At 59.4% G+C, this 14,042-nt stretch overlaps 1 protein-coding gene across 5 annotated transcripts in view; it reads right to left on the reverse strand.

Moving 5' to 3' along the window:
• The window catches only part of LOC147123861 (drebrin-like), a 254,232-nt gene that overhangs the window by 217,560 nt on the left and 22,630 nt on the right, over positions 1 to 14,042 (reverse strand). For all 5 annotated transcript variants that reach the window (XM_085976437.1, XM_085976439.1, XM_085976435.1 and 2 more), the window contains exon 2: positions 12,120 to 12,175. In XM_085976437.1, the coding sequence (XP_085832563.1) occupies positions 12,120 to 12,175 (56 nt within the window). The remainder of the gene's footprint in view (positions 1 to 12,119; positions 12,176 to 14,042) is intronic.

The raw sequence follows: 14,042 nt of genomic DNA on the forward strand, positions 1-14,042 counted from the left end.
GCACTGTCAATCCCAAGAACCCTTCAGCCCGAGTGTGAGCGAGTGACCCACCTCCTGCACTGTCAATCCCAAGAACCCTTCAGCCCGAGTGTGAGCGAGTGACCCACCTCCTGTACTGTCAATCCCAAGAACCCTTCAGCCCGAGTGCGGGCGAGTGACCCACCTCCTGCACTGTCAATCCCAAGAACCCTTCAGCCCGAGTGTGAGCGAGTGACCCACCTCCTGCACTGTCAATCCCAAGAACCCTTCAGCCCGAGTGTGAGCGAGTGACCCACCTCCTGCACCGTCAATCCCAAGAACCCTTCAGCCCGAGTGTGAGCGAGTGACCCACCTCCTGTACCATCAATCCCAAGAACCCTTCAGCCCGAGTGTGAGCGAGTGACCCACCTCCTGCACTGTCAATCCCAAGAACCCTTCAGCCCGAGTGCGAGCGAGTGACCCACCTCCTGCACTGTCAATCCCAAGAACCCTTCAGCCCGAGTGCGAGCGAGTGACCCACCTCCTGCACCATCAATCCCAAGAACCCTTCAGCCCGAGTGTGAGCGAGTGACCCACCTCCTGCACTGTCAATCCCAAGAACCCTTCAGCCCGAGTGTGAGCGAGTGACCCACCTCCTGCACTGTCAATCCCAAGAACCCTTCAGCCCGAGTGTGAGCGAGTGACCCACCTCCTGCACCATCAATCCCAAGAACCCTTCAGCCCGAGTGCGGGCGAGTGACCCACCTCCTGTACCGTCAATCCCAAGAACCCTTCAGCCCGAGTGCGGGCGAGTGACCCACCTCCTGCACCATCAATCCCAAGAACCCTTCAGCCCGAGTGTGAGCGAGTGACCCACCTCCTGCACTGTCAATCCCAAGAACCCTTCAGCCCGAGTGTGAGCGAGTGACCCACCTCCTGCACTGTCAATCCCAAGAACCCTTCAGCCCGAGTGTGAGCGAGTGACCCACCTCCTGCACCATCAATCCCAAGAACCCTTCAGCCCGAGTGTGAGCGAGTGACCCACCTCCTGCACTGTCAATCCCAAGAACCCTTCAGCCCGAGTGTGAGCGAGTGACCCACCTCCTGCACTGTCAATCCCAAGAACCCTTCAGCCCGAGTGTGAGCGAGTGACCCACCTCCTGCACTGTCAATCCCAAGAACCCTTCAGCCCGAGTGTGAGCGAGTGACCCACCTCCTGCACTGTCAATCCCAAGAACCCTTCAGCCCGAGTGTGAGCGAGTGACCCACCTCCTGTACTGTCAATCCCAAGAACCCTTCAGCCCGAGTGCGGGCGAGTGACCCACCTCCTGCACTGTCAATCCCAAGAACCCTTCAGCCCGAGTGTGAGCGAGTGACCCACCTCCTGCACTGTCAATCCCAAGAACCCTTCAGCCCGAGTGTGAGCGAGTGACCCACCTCCTGTACTGTCAATCCCAAGAACCCTTCAGCCCGAGTGCGGGCGAGTGACCCACCTCCTGCACTGTCAATCCCAAGAACCCTTCAGCCCGAGTGTGAGCGAGTGACCCACCTCCTGCACTGTCAATCCCAAGAACCCTTCAGCCCGAGTGTGAGCGAGTGACCCACCTCCTGCACCGTCAATCCCAAGAACCCTTCAGCCCGAGTGTGAGCGAGTGACCCACCTCCTGCACTGTCAATCCCAAGAACCCTTCAGCCCGAGTGCGGGCGAGTGACCCACCTCCTGCACTGTCAATCCCAAGAACCCTTCAGCCCGAGTGTGAGCGAGTGACCCACCTCCTGCACTGTCAATCCCAAGAACCCTTCAGCCCGAGTGTGAGCGAGTGACCCACCTCCTGCACTGTCAATCCCAAGAACCCTTCAGCCCGAGTGCGGGCGAGTGACCCACCTCCAGCACCGTCAATCCCAAGAACCCTTCAGCCCGAGTGTGAGCGAGTGACCCACCTCCTGCACTGTCAATCCCAAGAACCCTTCAGCCCGAGTGTGAGCGAGTGACCCACCTCCTGTACCGTCAATCCCAAGAACCCTTCAGCCCGAGTGTGAGCGAGTGACCCACCTCCTGCACTGTCAATCCCAAGAACCCTTCAGCCCGAGTGTGAGCGAGTGACCCACCTCCTGCACTGTCAATCCCAAGAACCCTTCAGCCCGAGTGCGGGCGAGTGACCCACCTCCTGCACTGTCAATCCCAAGAACCCTTCAGCCCGAGTGTGAGCGAGTGACCCACCTCCTGCACTGTCAATCCCAAGAACCCTTCAGCCCGAGTGTGAGCGAGTGACCCACCTCCTGCACTGTCAATCCCAAGAACCCTTCAGCCCGAGTGTGAGCGAGTGACCCACCTCCTGTACCATCAATCCCAAGAACCCTTCAGCCCGAGTGTGGGCGAGTGACCCACCTCCTGTACTGTCAATCCCAAGAACCCTTCAGCCCGAGTGTGAGCGAGTGACCCACCTCCTGCACTGTCAATCCCAAGAACCCTTCAGCCCGAGTGCGAGCGAGTGACCCACCTCCTGCACTGTCAATCCCAAGAACCCTTCAGCCCGAGTGTGAGCGAGTGACCCACCTCCTGCACTGTCAATCCCAAGAACCCTTCAGCCCGAGTGTGAGCGAGTGACCCACCTCCTGTACTGTCAATCCCAAGAACCCTTCAGCCCGAGTGCGGGCGAGTGACCCACCTCCTGCACTGTCAATCCCAAGAACCCTTCAGCCCGAGTGTGAGCGAGTGACCCACCTCCTGCACTGTCAATCCCAAGAACCCTTCAGCCCGAGTGTGAGCGAGTGACCCACCTCCTGTACTGTCAATCCCAAGAACCCTTCAGCCCGAGTGCGGGCGAGTGACCCACCTCCTGTACTGTCAATCCCAAGAACCCTTCAGCCCGAGTGTGAGCGAGTGACCCACCTCCTGTACTGTCAATCCCAAGAACCCTTCAGCCCGAGTGTGAGCGAGTGACCCACCTCCTGTACCGTCAATCCCAAGAACCCTTCAGCCCGAGTGTGAGCGAGTGACCCACCTCCTGTACCATCAATCCCAAGAACCCTTCAGCCCGAGTGTGAGCGAGTGACCCACCTCCTGCACTGTCAATCCCAAGAACCCTTCAGCCCGAGTGCGGGCGAGTGACCCACCTCCTGCACTGTCAATCCCAAGAACCCTTCAGCCCGAGTGTGAGCGAGTGACCCACCTCCTGCACTGTCAATCCCAAGAACCCTTCAGCCCGAGTGTGAGCGAGTGACCCACCTCCTGCACTGTCAATCCCAAGAACCCTTCAGCCCGAGTGCGGGCGAGTGACCCACCTCCAGCACCGTCAATCCCAAGAACCCTTCAGCCCGAGTGTGAGCGAGTGACCCACCTCCTGTACCGTCAATCCCAAGAACCCTTCAGCCCGAGTGTGAGCGAGTGACCCACCTCCTGCACTGTCAATCCCAAGAACCCTTCAGCCCGAGTGTGAGCGAGTGACCCACCTCCTGCACTGTCAATCCCAAGAACCCTTCAGCCCGAGTGCGGGCGAGTGACCCACCTCCTGCACTGTCAATCCCAAGAACCCTTCAGCCCGAGTGTGAGCGAGTGACCCACCTCCTGCACTGTCAATCCCAAGAACCCTTCAGCCCGAGTGCGGACGAGTGACCCACCTCCTGTACCGTCAATCCCAAGAACCCTTCAGCCCGAGTGTGAGCGAGTGACCCACCTCCTGTACCATCAATCCCAAGAACCCTTCAGCCTGAGTGTGAGCGAGTGACCCACCTCCTGTACCGTCAATCCCAAGAACCCTTCAGCCCGAGTGTGAGCGAGTGACCCACCTGCTGCACTGTCAATCCCAAGAACCCTTCAGCCCGAGTGTGAGCGAGTGACCCACCTCCTGCACTGTCAATCCCAAGAACCCTTCAGCCCGAGTGTGAGCGAGTGACCCACCTCCTGCACTGTCAATCCCAAGAACCCTTCAGCCCGAGTGTGAGCGAGTGACCCACCTCCTGTACCGTCAATCCCAAGAACCCTTCAGCCCGAGTGTGAGCGAGTGACCCACCTCCTGCACTGTCAATCCCAAGAACCCTTCAGCCGGAGTGTGAGCGAGTGACCCACCTCCTGCACTGTCAATCCCAAGAACCCTTCAGCCCGAGTGTGAGCGAGTGACCCACCTCCTGCACTGTCAATCCCAAGAACCCTTCAGCCCGAGTGTGAGCGAGTGACCCACCTCCTGCACTGTCAATCCCAAGAACCCTTCAGCCCGAATGTGAGCGAGTGACCCACCTCCTGTACCGTCAATCCCAAGAACCCTTCAGCCCGAGTGTGAGCGAGTGACCCACCTCCTGTACCGTCAATCCCAAGAACCCTTCAGCCCGAGTGCGAGCGAGTGACCCACCTCCTGCACCATCAATCCCAAGAACCCTTCAGCCCGAGTGTGAGCGAGTGACCCACCTCCTGCACTGTCAATCCCAAGAACCCTTCAGCCCGAGTGTGAGCGAGTGACCCACCTCCTGCACTGTCAATCCCAAGAACCCTTCAGCCCGAGTGTGAGCGAGTGACCCACCTCCTGCACTGTCAATCCCAAGAACCCTTCAGCCCGAGTGTGAGCGAGTGACCCACCTCCTGCACTGTCAATCCCAAGAACCCTTCAGCCCGAGTGTGAGCGAGTGACCCACCTCCTGCACTGTCAATCCCAAGAACCCTTCAGCCCGAGTGCGAGCGAGTGACCCACCTCCTGCACTGTCAATCCCAAGAACCCTTCAGCCCGAGTGTGAGCGAGTGACCCACCTCCTGCACTGTCAATCCCAAGAACCCTTCAGCCCGAGTGTGAGCGAGTGACCCACCTCCTGCACTGTCAATCCCAAGAACCCTTCAGCCCGAGTGTGAGCGAGTGACCCACCTCCTGCACTGTCAATCCCAAGAACCCTTCAGCCCGAGTGTGAGCGAGTGACCCACCTCCTGCACCGTCAATCCCAAGAACCCTTCAGCCCGAGTGTGAGCGAGTGACCCACCTCCTGCACTGTCAATCCCAAGAACCCTTCAGCCCGAGTGTGAGCGAGTGACCCACCTCCTGCACTGTCAATCCCAAGAACCCTTCAGCCCGAGTGTGAGCGAGTGACCCACCTCCTGCACTGTCAATCCCAAGATCCCTTCAGCCCGAGTGCGAGCGAGTGACCCACCTCCTGTACCATCAATCCCAAGAACCCTTCAGCCCGAGTGTGAGCGAGTGACCCACCTCCTGCACTGTCAATCCCAAGAACCCTTCAGCCCGAGTGTGAGCGAGTGACCCACCTCCTGTACTGTCAATCCCAAGAACCCTTCAGCCCGAGTGTGAGCGAGTGACCCACCTCCTGCACTGTCAATCCCAAGATCCCTTCAGCCCGAGTGTGAGCGAGTGACCCACCTCCAGCACCGTCAATCCCAAGAACCCTTCAGCCCGAGTGTGAGCGAGTGACCCACCTCCTGTACCGTCAATCCCAAGAACCCTTCAGCCCGAGTGTGAGCGAGTGACCCACCTCCTGCACTGTCAATCCCAAGAACCCTTCAGCCCGAGTGTGAGCGAGTGACCCACCTCCTGTACCGTCAATCCCAAGAACCCTTCAGCCCGAGTGTGAGCGAGTGACCCACCTCCTGCACTGTCAATCCCAAGAACCCTTCAGCCCGAGTGCGAGCGAGTGACCCACCTCCTGTACCGTCAATCCCAAGAACCCTTCAGCCCGAGTGCGAGCGAGTGACCCACCTCCTGTACCGTCAATCCCAAGAACCCTTCAGCCCGAGTGCGAGCGAGTGACCCACCTCCTGCACTGTCAATCCCAAGAACCCTTCAGCCCGAGTGTGAGCGAGTGACCCACCTCCTGCACTGTCAATCCCAAGAACCCTTCAGCCCGAGTGCGAGCGAGTGACCCACCTCCTGTACCGTCAATCCCAAGAACCCTTCAGCCCGAGTGTGAGCGAGTGACCCACCTCCTGTACCGTCAATCCCAAGAACCCTTCAGCCCGAGTGTGAGCGAGTGACCCACCTCCTGCACTGTCAATCCCAAGAACCCTTCAGCCCGAGTGTGAGCGAGTGACCCACCTCCTGCACTGTCAATCCCAAGAACCCTTCAGCCCGAGTGTGAGCGAGTGACCCACCTCCTGCACTGTCAATCCCAAGAACCCTTCAGCCTGAGTGTGAGCGAGTGACCCACCTCCTGCACTGTCAATCCCAAGAACCCTTCAGCCCGAGTGTGAGCGAGTGACCCACCTCCTGTACCGTCAATCCCAAGAACCCTTCAGCCCGAGTGCGAGCGAGTGACCCACCTCCTGCACTGTCAATCCCAAGAACCCTTCAGCCCGAGTGTGAGCGAGTGACCCACCTCCTGCACTGTCAATCCCAAGAACCCTTCAGCCCGAGTGTGAGCGAGTGACCCACCTCCTGCACCATCAATCCCAAGAACCCTTCAGCCCGAGTGTGAGCGAGTGACCCACCTCCTGCACTGTCAATCCCAAGAACCCTTCAGCCCGAGTGTGAGCGAGTGACCCACCTCCTGCACTGTCAATACCAAGAACCCTTCAGCCCGAGTGTGAGCGAGTGACCCACCTCCTGCACCATCAATCCCAAGAACCCTTCAGCCCGAGTGTGAGCGAGTGACCCACCTCCTGCACTGTCAATCCCAAGAACCCTTCAGCCCGAGTGCGAGCGAGTGACCCACCTCCTGCACTGTCAATCCCAAGAACCCTTCAGCCCGAGTGTGAGCGAGTGACCCACCTCCTGTACCGTCAATCCCAAGAACCCTTCAGCCCGAGTGCGAGCGAGTGACCCACCTCCTGTACCGTCAATCCCAAGAACCCTTCAGCCCGAGTGTGAGCGAGTGACCCACCTCCTGCACTGTCAATCCCAAGAACCCTTCAGCCCGAGTGTGAGCGAGTGACCCACCTCCTGCACTGTCAATCCCAAGAACCCTTCAGCCCGAGTGTGAGCGAGTGACCCACCTCCTGCACTGTCAATCCCACGAACCCTTCAGCCCAAGTGTGAGCGAGTGACCCACCTCCTGTACCGTCAATCCCAAGAACCCTTCAGCCCGAGTGCGAGCAAGTGACCCACCTCCTGCACCATCAATCCCAAGAACCCTTCAGCCCGAGTGCGAGCGAGTGACCCACCTCCTGTACCGTCAATCCCAAGAACCCTTCAGCCCGAGTGTGAGCGAGTGACCCACCTCCTGTACTGTCAATCCCAAGAACCCTTCAGCCCGAGTGTGAGCAAGTGACCCACCTCCTGTACCGTCAATCCCAAGAACCCTTCAGCCCGAGTGTGAGCGAGTGACCCACCTCCTGTACCGTCAATCCCAAGAACCCTTCAGCCCGAGTGTGAGCGAGTGACCCACCTCCTGCACTGTCAATCCCAAGAACCCTTCAGCCCGAGTGCGGGCGAGTGACCCACCTCCTGCACCATCAATCCCAAGAACCCTTCAGCCCGAGTGTGAGCGAGTGACCCACCTCCTGCACTGTCAATCCCAAGAACCCTTCAGCCCGAGTGTGAGCGAGTGACCCACCTCCTGTACCGTCAATCCCAAGAACCCTTCAGCCCGAGTGTGAGCGAGTGACCCACCTCCTGCACCATCAATCCCAAGAACCCTTCAGCCCGAGTGCGAGCGAGTGACCCACCTCCTGCACTGTCAATCCCAAGAACCCTTCAGCCCGAGTGCGAGCGAGTGACCCACCTCCTGCACTGTCAATCCCAAGAACCCTTCAGCCCAAGTGTGAGCGAGTGACCCACCTCCTGCACTGTCAATCCCAAGAACCCTTCAGCCCGAGTGTGAGCGAGTGACCCACCTCCTGCACTGTCAATCCCAAGAACCCTTCAGCCCGAGTGCGGGCGAGTGACCCACCTCCTGTACCATCAATCCCAAGAACCCTTCAGCCCGAGTGTGAGCGAGTGACCCACCTCCTGCACCGTCAATCCCAAGAACCCTTCAGCCCGAGTGCGGGCGAGTGACCCACCTCCTGCACCATCAATCCCAAGAACCCTTCAGCCCGAGTGTGAGCGAGTGACCCACCTCCTGCACTGTCAATCCCAAGAACCCTTCAGCCCGAGTGTGAGCGAGTGACCCACCTCCTGCACTGTCAATCCCAAGAACCCTTCAGCCCGAGTGTGAGCGAGTGTCCCACCTCCTGCACTGTCAATCCCAAGAACCCTTCAGCCCGAGTGTGAGCGAGTGACCCACCTCCTGCACTGTCAATCCCAAGAACCCTTCAGCCCGAGTGCGAGCGAGTGACCCACCTCCTGCACTGTCAATCCCAAGAACCCTTCAGCCCGAGTGCGAGCGAGTGACCCACCTCCTGTACCGTCAATCCCAAGAACCCTTCAGCCCGAGTGCGAGCGAGTGACCCACCTCCTGCACTGTCAATCCCAAGAACCCTTCAGCCCGAGTGTGAGCGAGTGACCCACCTCCTGCACTGTCAATCCCAAGAACCCTTCAGCCCGAGTGCGAGCGAGTGACCCACCTCCTGCACTGTCAATCCCAAGAACCCTTCAGCCCGAGTGTGAGCGAGTGACCCACCTCCTGCACTGTCAATCCCAAGAACCCTTCAGCCCGAGTGTGAGCGAGTGACCCACCTCCTGCACTGTCAATCCCAAGAACCCTTCAGCCCGAGTGTGAGCGAGTGACCCACCTCCTGCACTGTCAATCCCAAGAACCCTTCAGCCCGAGTGTGAGCGAGTGACCCACCTCCTGCACTGTCAATCCCAAGAACCCTTCAGCCCGAGTGTGAGCGAGTGACCCACCTCCTGCACTGTCAATCCCACGAACCCTTCAGCCCAAGTGTGAGCGAGTGACCCACCTCCTGTACCGTCAATCCCAAGAACCCTTCAGCCCGAGTGCGAGCAAGTGACCCACCTCCTGCACCATCAATCCCAAGAACCCTTCAGCCCGAGTGCGAGCGAGTGACCCACCTCCTGTACCGTCAATCCCAAGAACCCTTCAGCCCGAGTGTGAGCGAATGACCCACCTCCTGTACTGTCAATCCCAAGAACCCTTCAGCCCGAGTGTGAGCAAGTGACCCACCTCCTGTACCGTCAATCCCAAGAACCCTTCAGCCCGAGTGTGAGCGAGTGACCCACCTCCTGTACCGTCAATCCCAAGAACCCTTCAGCCCGAGTGTGAGCGAGTGACCCACCTCCTGCACTGTCAATCCCAAGAACCCTTCAGCCCGAGTGCGGGCGAGTGACCCACCTCCTGCACCATCAATCCCAAGAACCCTTCAGCCCGAGTGTGAGCGAGTGACCCACCTCCTGCACTGTCAATCCCAAGAACCCTTCAGCCCGAGTGTGAGCGAGTGACCCACCTCCTGTACCGTCAATCCCAAGAACCCTTCAGCCCGAGTGTGAGCGAGTGACCCACCTCCTGCACCATCAATCCCAAGAACCCTTCAGCCCGAGTGCGAGCGAGTGACCCACCTCCTGCACTGTCAATCCCAAGAACCCTTCAGCCCGAGTGCGAGCGAGTGACCCACCTCCTGCACTGTCAATCCCAAGAACCCTTCAGCCCAAGTGTGAGCGAGTGACCCACCTCCTGCACTGTCAATCCCAAGAACCCTTCAGCCCGAGTGTGAGCGAGTGACCCACCTCCTGCACTGTCAATCCCAAGAACCCTTCAGCCCGAGTGCGGGCGAGTGACCCACCTCCTGTACCATCAATCCCAAGAACCCTTCAGCCCGAGTGTGAGCGAGTGACCCACCTCCTGCACCGTCAATCCCAAGAACCCTTCAGCCCGAGTGCGGGCGAGTGACCCACCTCCTGCACCATCAATCCCAAGAACCCTTCAGCCCGAGTGTGAGCGAGTGACCCACCTCCTGCACTGTCAATCCCAAGAACCCTTCAGCCCGAGTGTGAGCGAGTGACCCACCTCCTGCACTGTCAATCCCAAGAACCCTTCAGCCCGAGTGCGAGCGAGTGACCCACCTCCTGCACTGTCAATCCCAAGAACCCTTCAGCCCGAGTGCGAGCGAGTGACCCACCTCCTGTACCGTCAATCCCACGAACCCTTCAGCCCGAGTGTGAGCGAGTGACCCACCTCCTGCACTGTCAATCCCAAGAACCCTTCAGCCCGAGTGCGAGCGAGTGACCCACCTCCTGCACTGTCAATCCCAAGAACCCTTCAGCCCGAGTGTGAGCGAGTGACCCACCTCCTGCACTGTCAATCCCAAGAACCCTTCAGCCCGAGTGTGAGCGAGTGACCCACCTCCTGCACTGTCAATCCCAAGAACCCTTCAGCCCGAGTGTGAGCGAGTGACCCACCTCCTGCACTGTCAATCCCAAGAACCCTTCAGCCCGAGTGCGAGCGAGTGACCCACCTCCTGTACCGTCAATCCCAAGAACCCTTCAGCCCGAGTGTGAGCGAGTGACCCACCTCCTGCACTGTCAATCCCAAGAACCCTTCAGCCCGAGTGCGAGCGAGTGACCCACCTCCTGCACTGTCAATCCCAAGAACCCTTCAGCCCGAGTGTGAGCGAGTGACCCACCTCCTGCACTGTCAATCCCAAGAACCCTTCAGCCCGAGTGCGAGCGAGTGACCCACCTCCTGCACTGTCAATCCCAAGAACCCTTCAGCCCGAGTGTGAGCGAGTGACCCACCTCCTGCACTGTCAATCCCAAGAACCCTTCAGCCCGAGTGCGGGCGAGTGACCCACCTCCTGTACCGTCAATCCCAAGAACCCTTCAGCCCGAGTGCGAGCGAGTGACCCACCTCCTGTACCGTCAATCCCAAGAACCCTTCAGCCCGAGTGCGAGCGAGTGACCCACCTCCTGCACTGTCAATCCCAAGAACCCTTCAGCCCGAGTGTGAGCGAGTGACCCACCTCCTGCACTGTCAATCCCAAGAACCCTTCAGCCCGAGTGTGAGCGAGTGACCCACCTCCTGCACTGTCAATCCCAAGAACCCTTCAGCCCGAGTGTGAGCGAGTGACCCACCTCCTGCACTGTCAATCCCAAGAACCCTTCAGCCCGAGTGTGAGCGAGTGACCCACCTCCTGCACTGTCAATCCCAAGAACCCTTCAGCCCGAGTGTGAGCGAGTGACCCACCTCCTGCACTGTCAATCCCAAGAACCCTTCAGCCCGAGTGTGAGCGAGTGACCCACCTCCTGCACTGTCAATCCCAAGAACCCTTCAGCCCGAGTGTGAGCGAGTGACCCACCTCCTGCACTGTCAATCCCAAGAACCCTTCAGCCCGAGTGCGAGCGAGTGACCCACCTCCTGCACTGTCAATCCCAAGAACCCTTCAGCCCGAGTGCGAGCGAGTGACCCACCTCCTGTACCGTCAATCCCAAGAACCCTTCAGCCCGAGTGCGAGCGAGTGACCCACCTCCTGCACTGTCAATCCCAAGAACCCTTCAGCCCGAGTGTGAGCGAGTGACCCACCTCCTGCACTGTCAATCCCAAGAACCCTTCAGCCCGAGTGCGAGCGAGTGACCCACCTCCTGCACTGTCAATCCCAAGAACCCTTCAGCCCGAGTGTGAGCGAGTGACCCACCTCCTGCACTGTCAATCCCAAGAACCCTTCAGCCCGAGTGTGAGCGAGTGACCCACCTCCTGCACTGTCAATCCCAAGAACCCTTCAGCCCGAGTGTGAGCGAGTGACCCACCTCCTGCACTGTCAATCCCAAGAACCCTTCAGCCCGAGTGTGAGCGAGTGACCCACCTCCTGCACTGTCAATCCCAAGAACCCTTCAGCCCGAGTGTGAGCGAGTGACCCACCTCCTGCACTGTCAATCCCAAGAACCCTTCAGCCCGAGTGCGAGCGAGTGACCCACCTCCTGCACTGTCAATCCCAAGAACCCTTCAGCCCGAGTGTGAGCGAGTGACCCACCTCCTGCACTGTCAATCCCAAGAACCCTTCAGCCCGAGTGCGGGCGAGTGACCCACCTCCTGTACCGTCAATCCCAAGAACCCTTCAGCCCGAGTGCGAGCGAGTGACCCACCTCCTGTACCGTCAATCCCAAGAACCCTTCAGCCCGAGTGCGAGCGAGTGACCCACCTCCTGCACTGTCAATCCCAAGAACCCTTCAGCCCGAGTGTGAGCGAGTGTGCCCGAGTGTGACCAGCAGCTTGCGGTCAGAAACCTTGAGTTGGAGCACCACCAGTGAGTCTGCTGGATCGCTCGCACCGCACTGGGCAGATACAGCCCACCCTGGGCTGGAATCACGGGAGATGTCCCCATCGCTCAGTCTCACCTCCACACTCCAACAGCTTCAGATCATTGGTGCCACCATCATAGGAGAAGACCGCCCTGCGGAGTAAACAACATACAGTGTGAGACAAGACCCTCAGACACAGTGCCAGACCGAGGCCCTCGGACAGAGTACCAGACCGACACCCTCAGACAGAGTGCCAGACCGACACCCTCAGACAGAGTGCCAGACCAACACCCTCAGACAGAGTGCCAGACCGAGGCCCTCAGACAGAGTGCCAGACTGTGACCCTCAGACAGAGTGCCAGACCGAGGCCCTCGGACAGAGTGCCAGACCGACACCCTCAGACAGAGTGCCAGACTGTGACCCTCAGACAGAGTGCCAGACCGACACCCTCAGACAGAGTGCCAGACTGTGACCCTCAGACAGAGTGCCAGACTGTGACCCTCAGACAGAGTGCCAGACCGAGGCCCTCAGACACAGTGCCAGACTGAGACCCTCAGACACAATGCCAGACCAAGACCTTCAGACACAGTGCCAGACCGACACCCTCAGACACAGTGCCAGACCGAGACCCTCAGACACAGTGCCAGACCGAGACCCTCAGACACAGTGCCAGACCGACACCCTCAGACACAGTGCCAGACCGACACCCTCAGACACAGTGCCAGACCGAGACCCTCAGACACAGTGCCAGACCGACACCCTCAGACACAGTGTGAGACTGTGACCCTCAGACACAATGCCAGACCGAGACCCTCAGACACAGTGCCAGACCGAGACCCTCAGACACAGTGCCAGACCGAGACCCTCAGACACAGTGCCAGACCGACACCCTCAGACACAGTGCCAGACCGACACCCTCAGACACAGTGCCAGACCGAGACCCTCAGACACAGTGCCAGACCGAGACCCTCAGACACAGTGCCAGACCGACACCCTCAGAAACAGTGCCAGACCGACACCCTCAGACAGAGTGCCAGACCGAGGCCCTCAGACAGAGTGCCAGACCGAGGCCCTCAGACAGAGTGCCAGACCGAGGCCCTCAGACAGAGTGCCAGACCGAGACCCTCAGACAGAGTGCCAGACCGAGACCCTCAGACACAGTGCCAGACCGACACCCTCAGACACAGTGTGAGACTGTGACCCTCAGACACAATGCCAGACCGAGACCCTCAGACACAATGCCAGACCGAGACCCTCAGACACAATGCCAGACCGAGACCCTCAGAAACAGTGTGAGACTGTGACCCTCAGACACAGTGCCAGACCGAGACCCTCAGACACAGTGCCAGACCGAGACCCTCAGACACAATGCCAGACCGAGACCCTCAGACACAGTGCCAGACCGAGACCCTCAGACACAATGCCAGACCGAGACCCTCAGAAACAGTGTGAGACTGTGACCCTCAGACACAATGCCAGACTGACACCCTCAGACACAGTGCCAGACCGAGACCCTCAGACACAGTGCCAGACCGAGACCCTCAGACACAGTGCCAGACCGAGACCCTCAGACACAGTGTGAGACTGTGACCCTCAGACACAATGCCAGACTGACACCCTCAGACACAGTGCCAGACCGAGACCCTCAGACACAGTGTGAGACTGTGACCCTCAGAAACAGTGCCAGACCGAGACCCTCAGAAACAGTGCCAGACCGACACCCTCAGACACAGTGCCAGACTGAGACCCTCAGACACAGTGTGAGACTGTGACCCTCAGACACAATGCCAGACTGACACCCTCAGACACAGTGCCAGACCGAGACCCTCAGACACAGTGCCAGACCGAGACCCTCAGACACAGTGCCAGACCGAGACCCTCAGACACAGTGCCAGACCGAGACCCTCAGACACAGTGTGAGACTGTGACCCTCAGACACAGTGCCAGACCGAGACCCTCAGACACAGTGTGAGACTGTGACCCTCAGACACAGTGCCAGACCGAGACCCTCAGACACAG

This window comes from Somniosus microcephalus, chromosome 2, assembly GCF_052327205.1.
Source record: "Somniosus microcephalus isolate GS21.2 chromosome 2, FLI_Smic_1.0, whole genome shotgun sequence".
Lineage (NCBI taxonomy): Eukaryota > Metazoa > Chordata > Chondrichthyes > Squaliformes > Somniosidae > Somniosus > Somniosus microcephalus.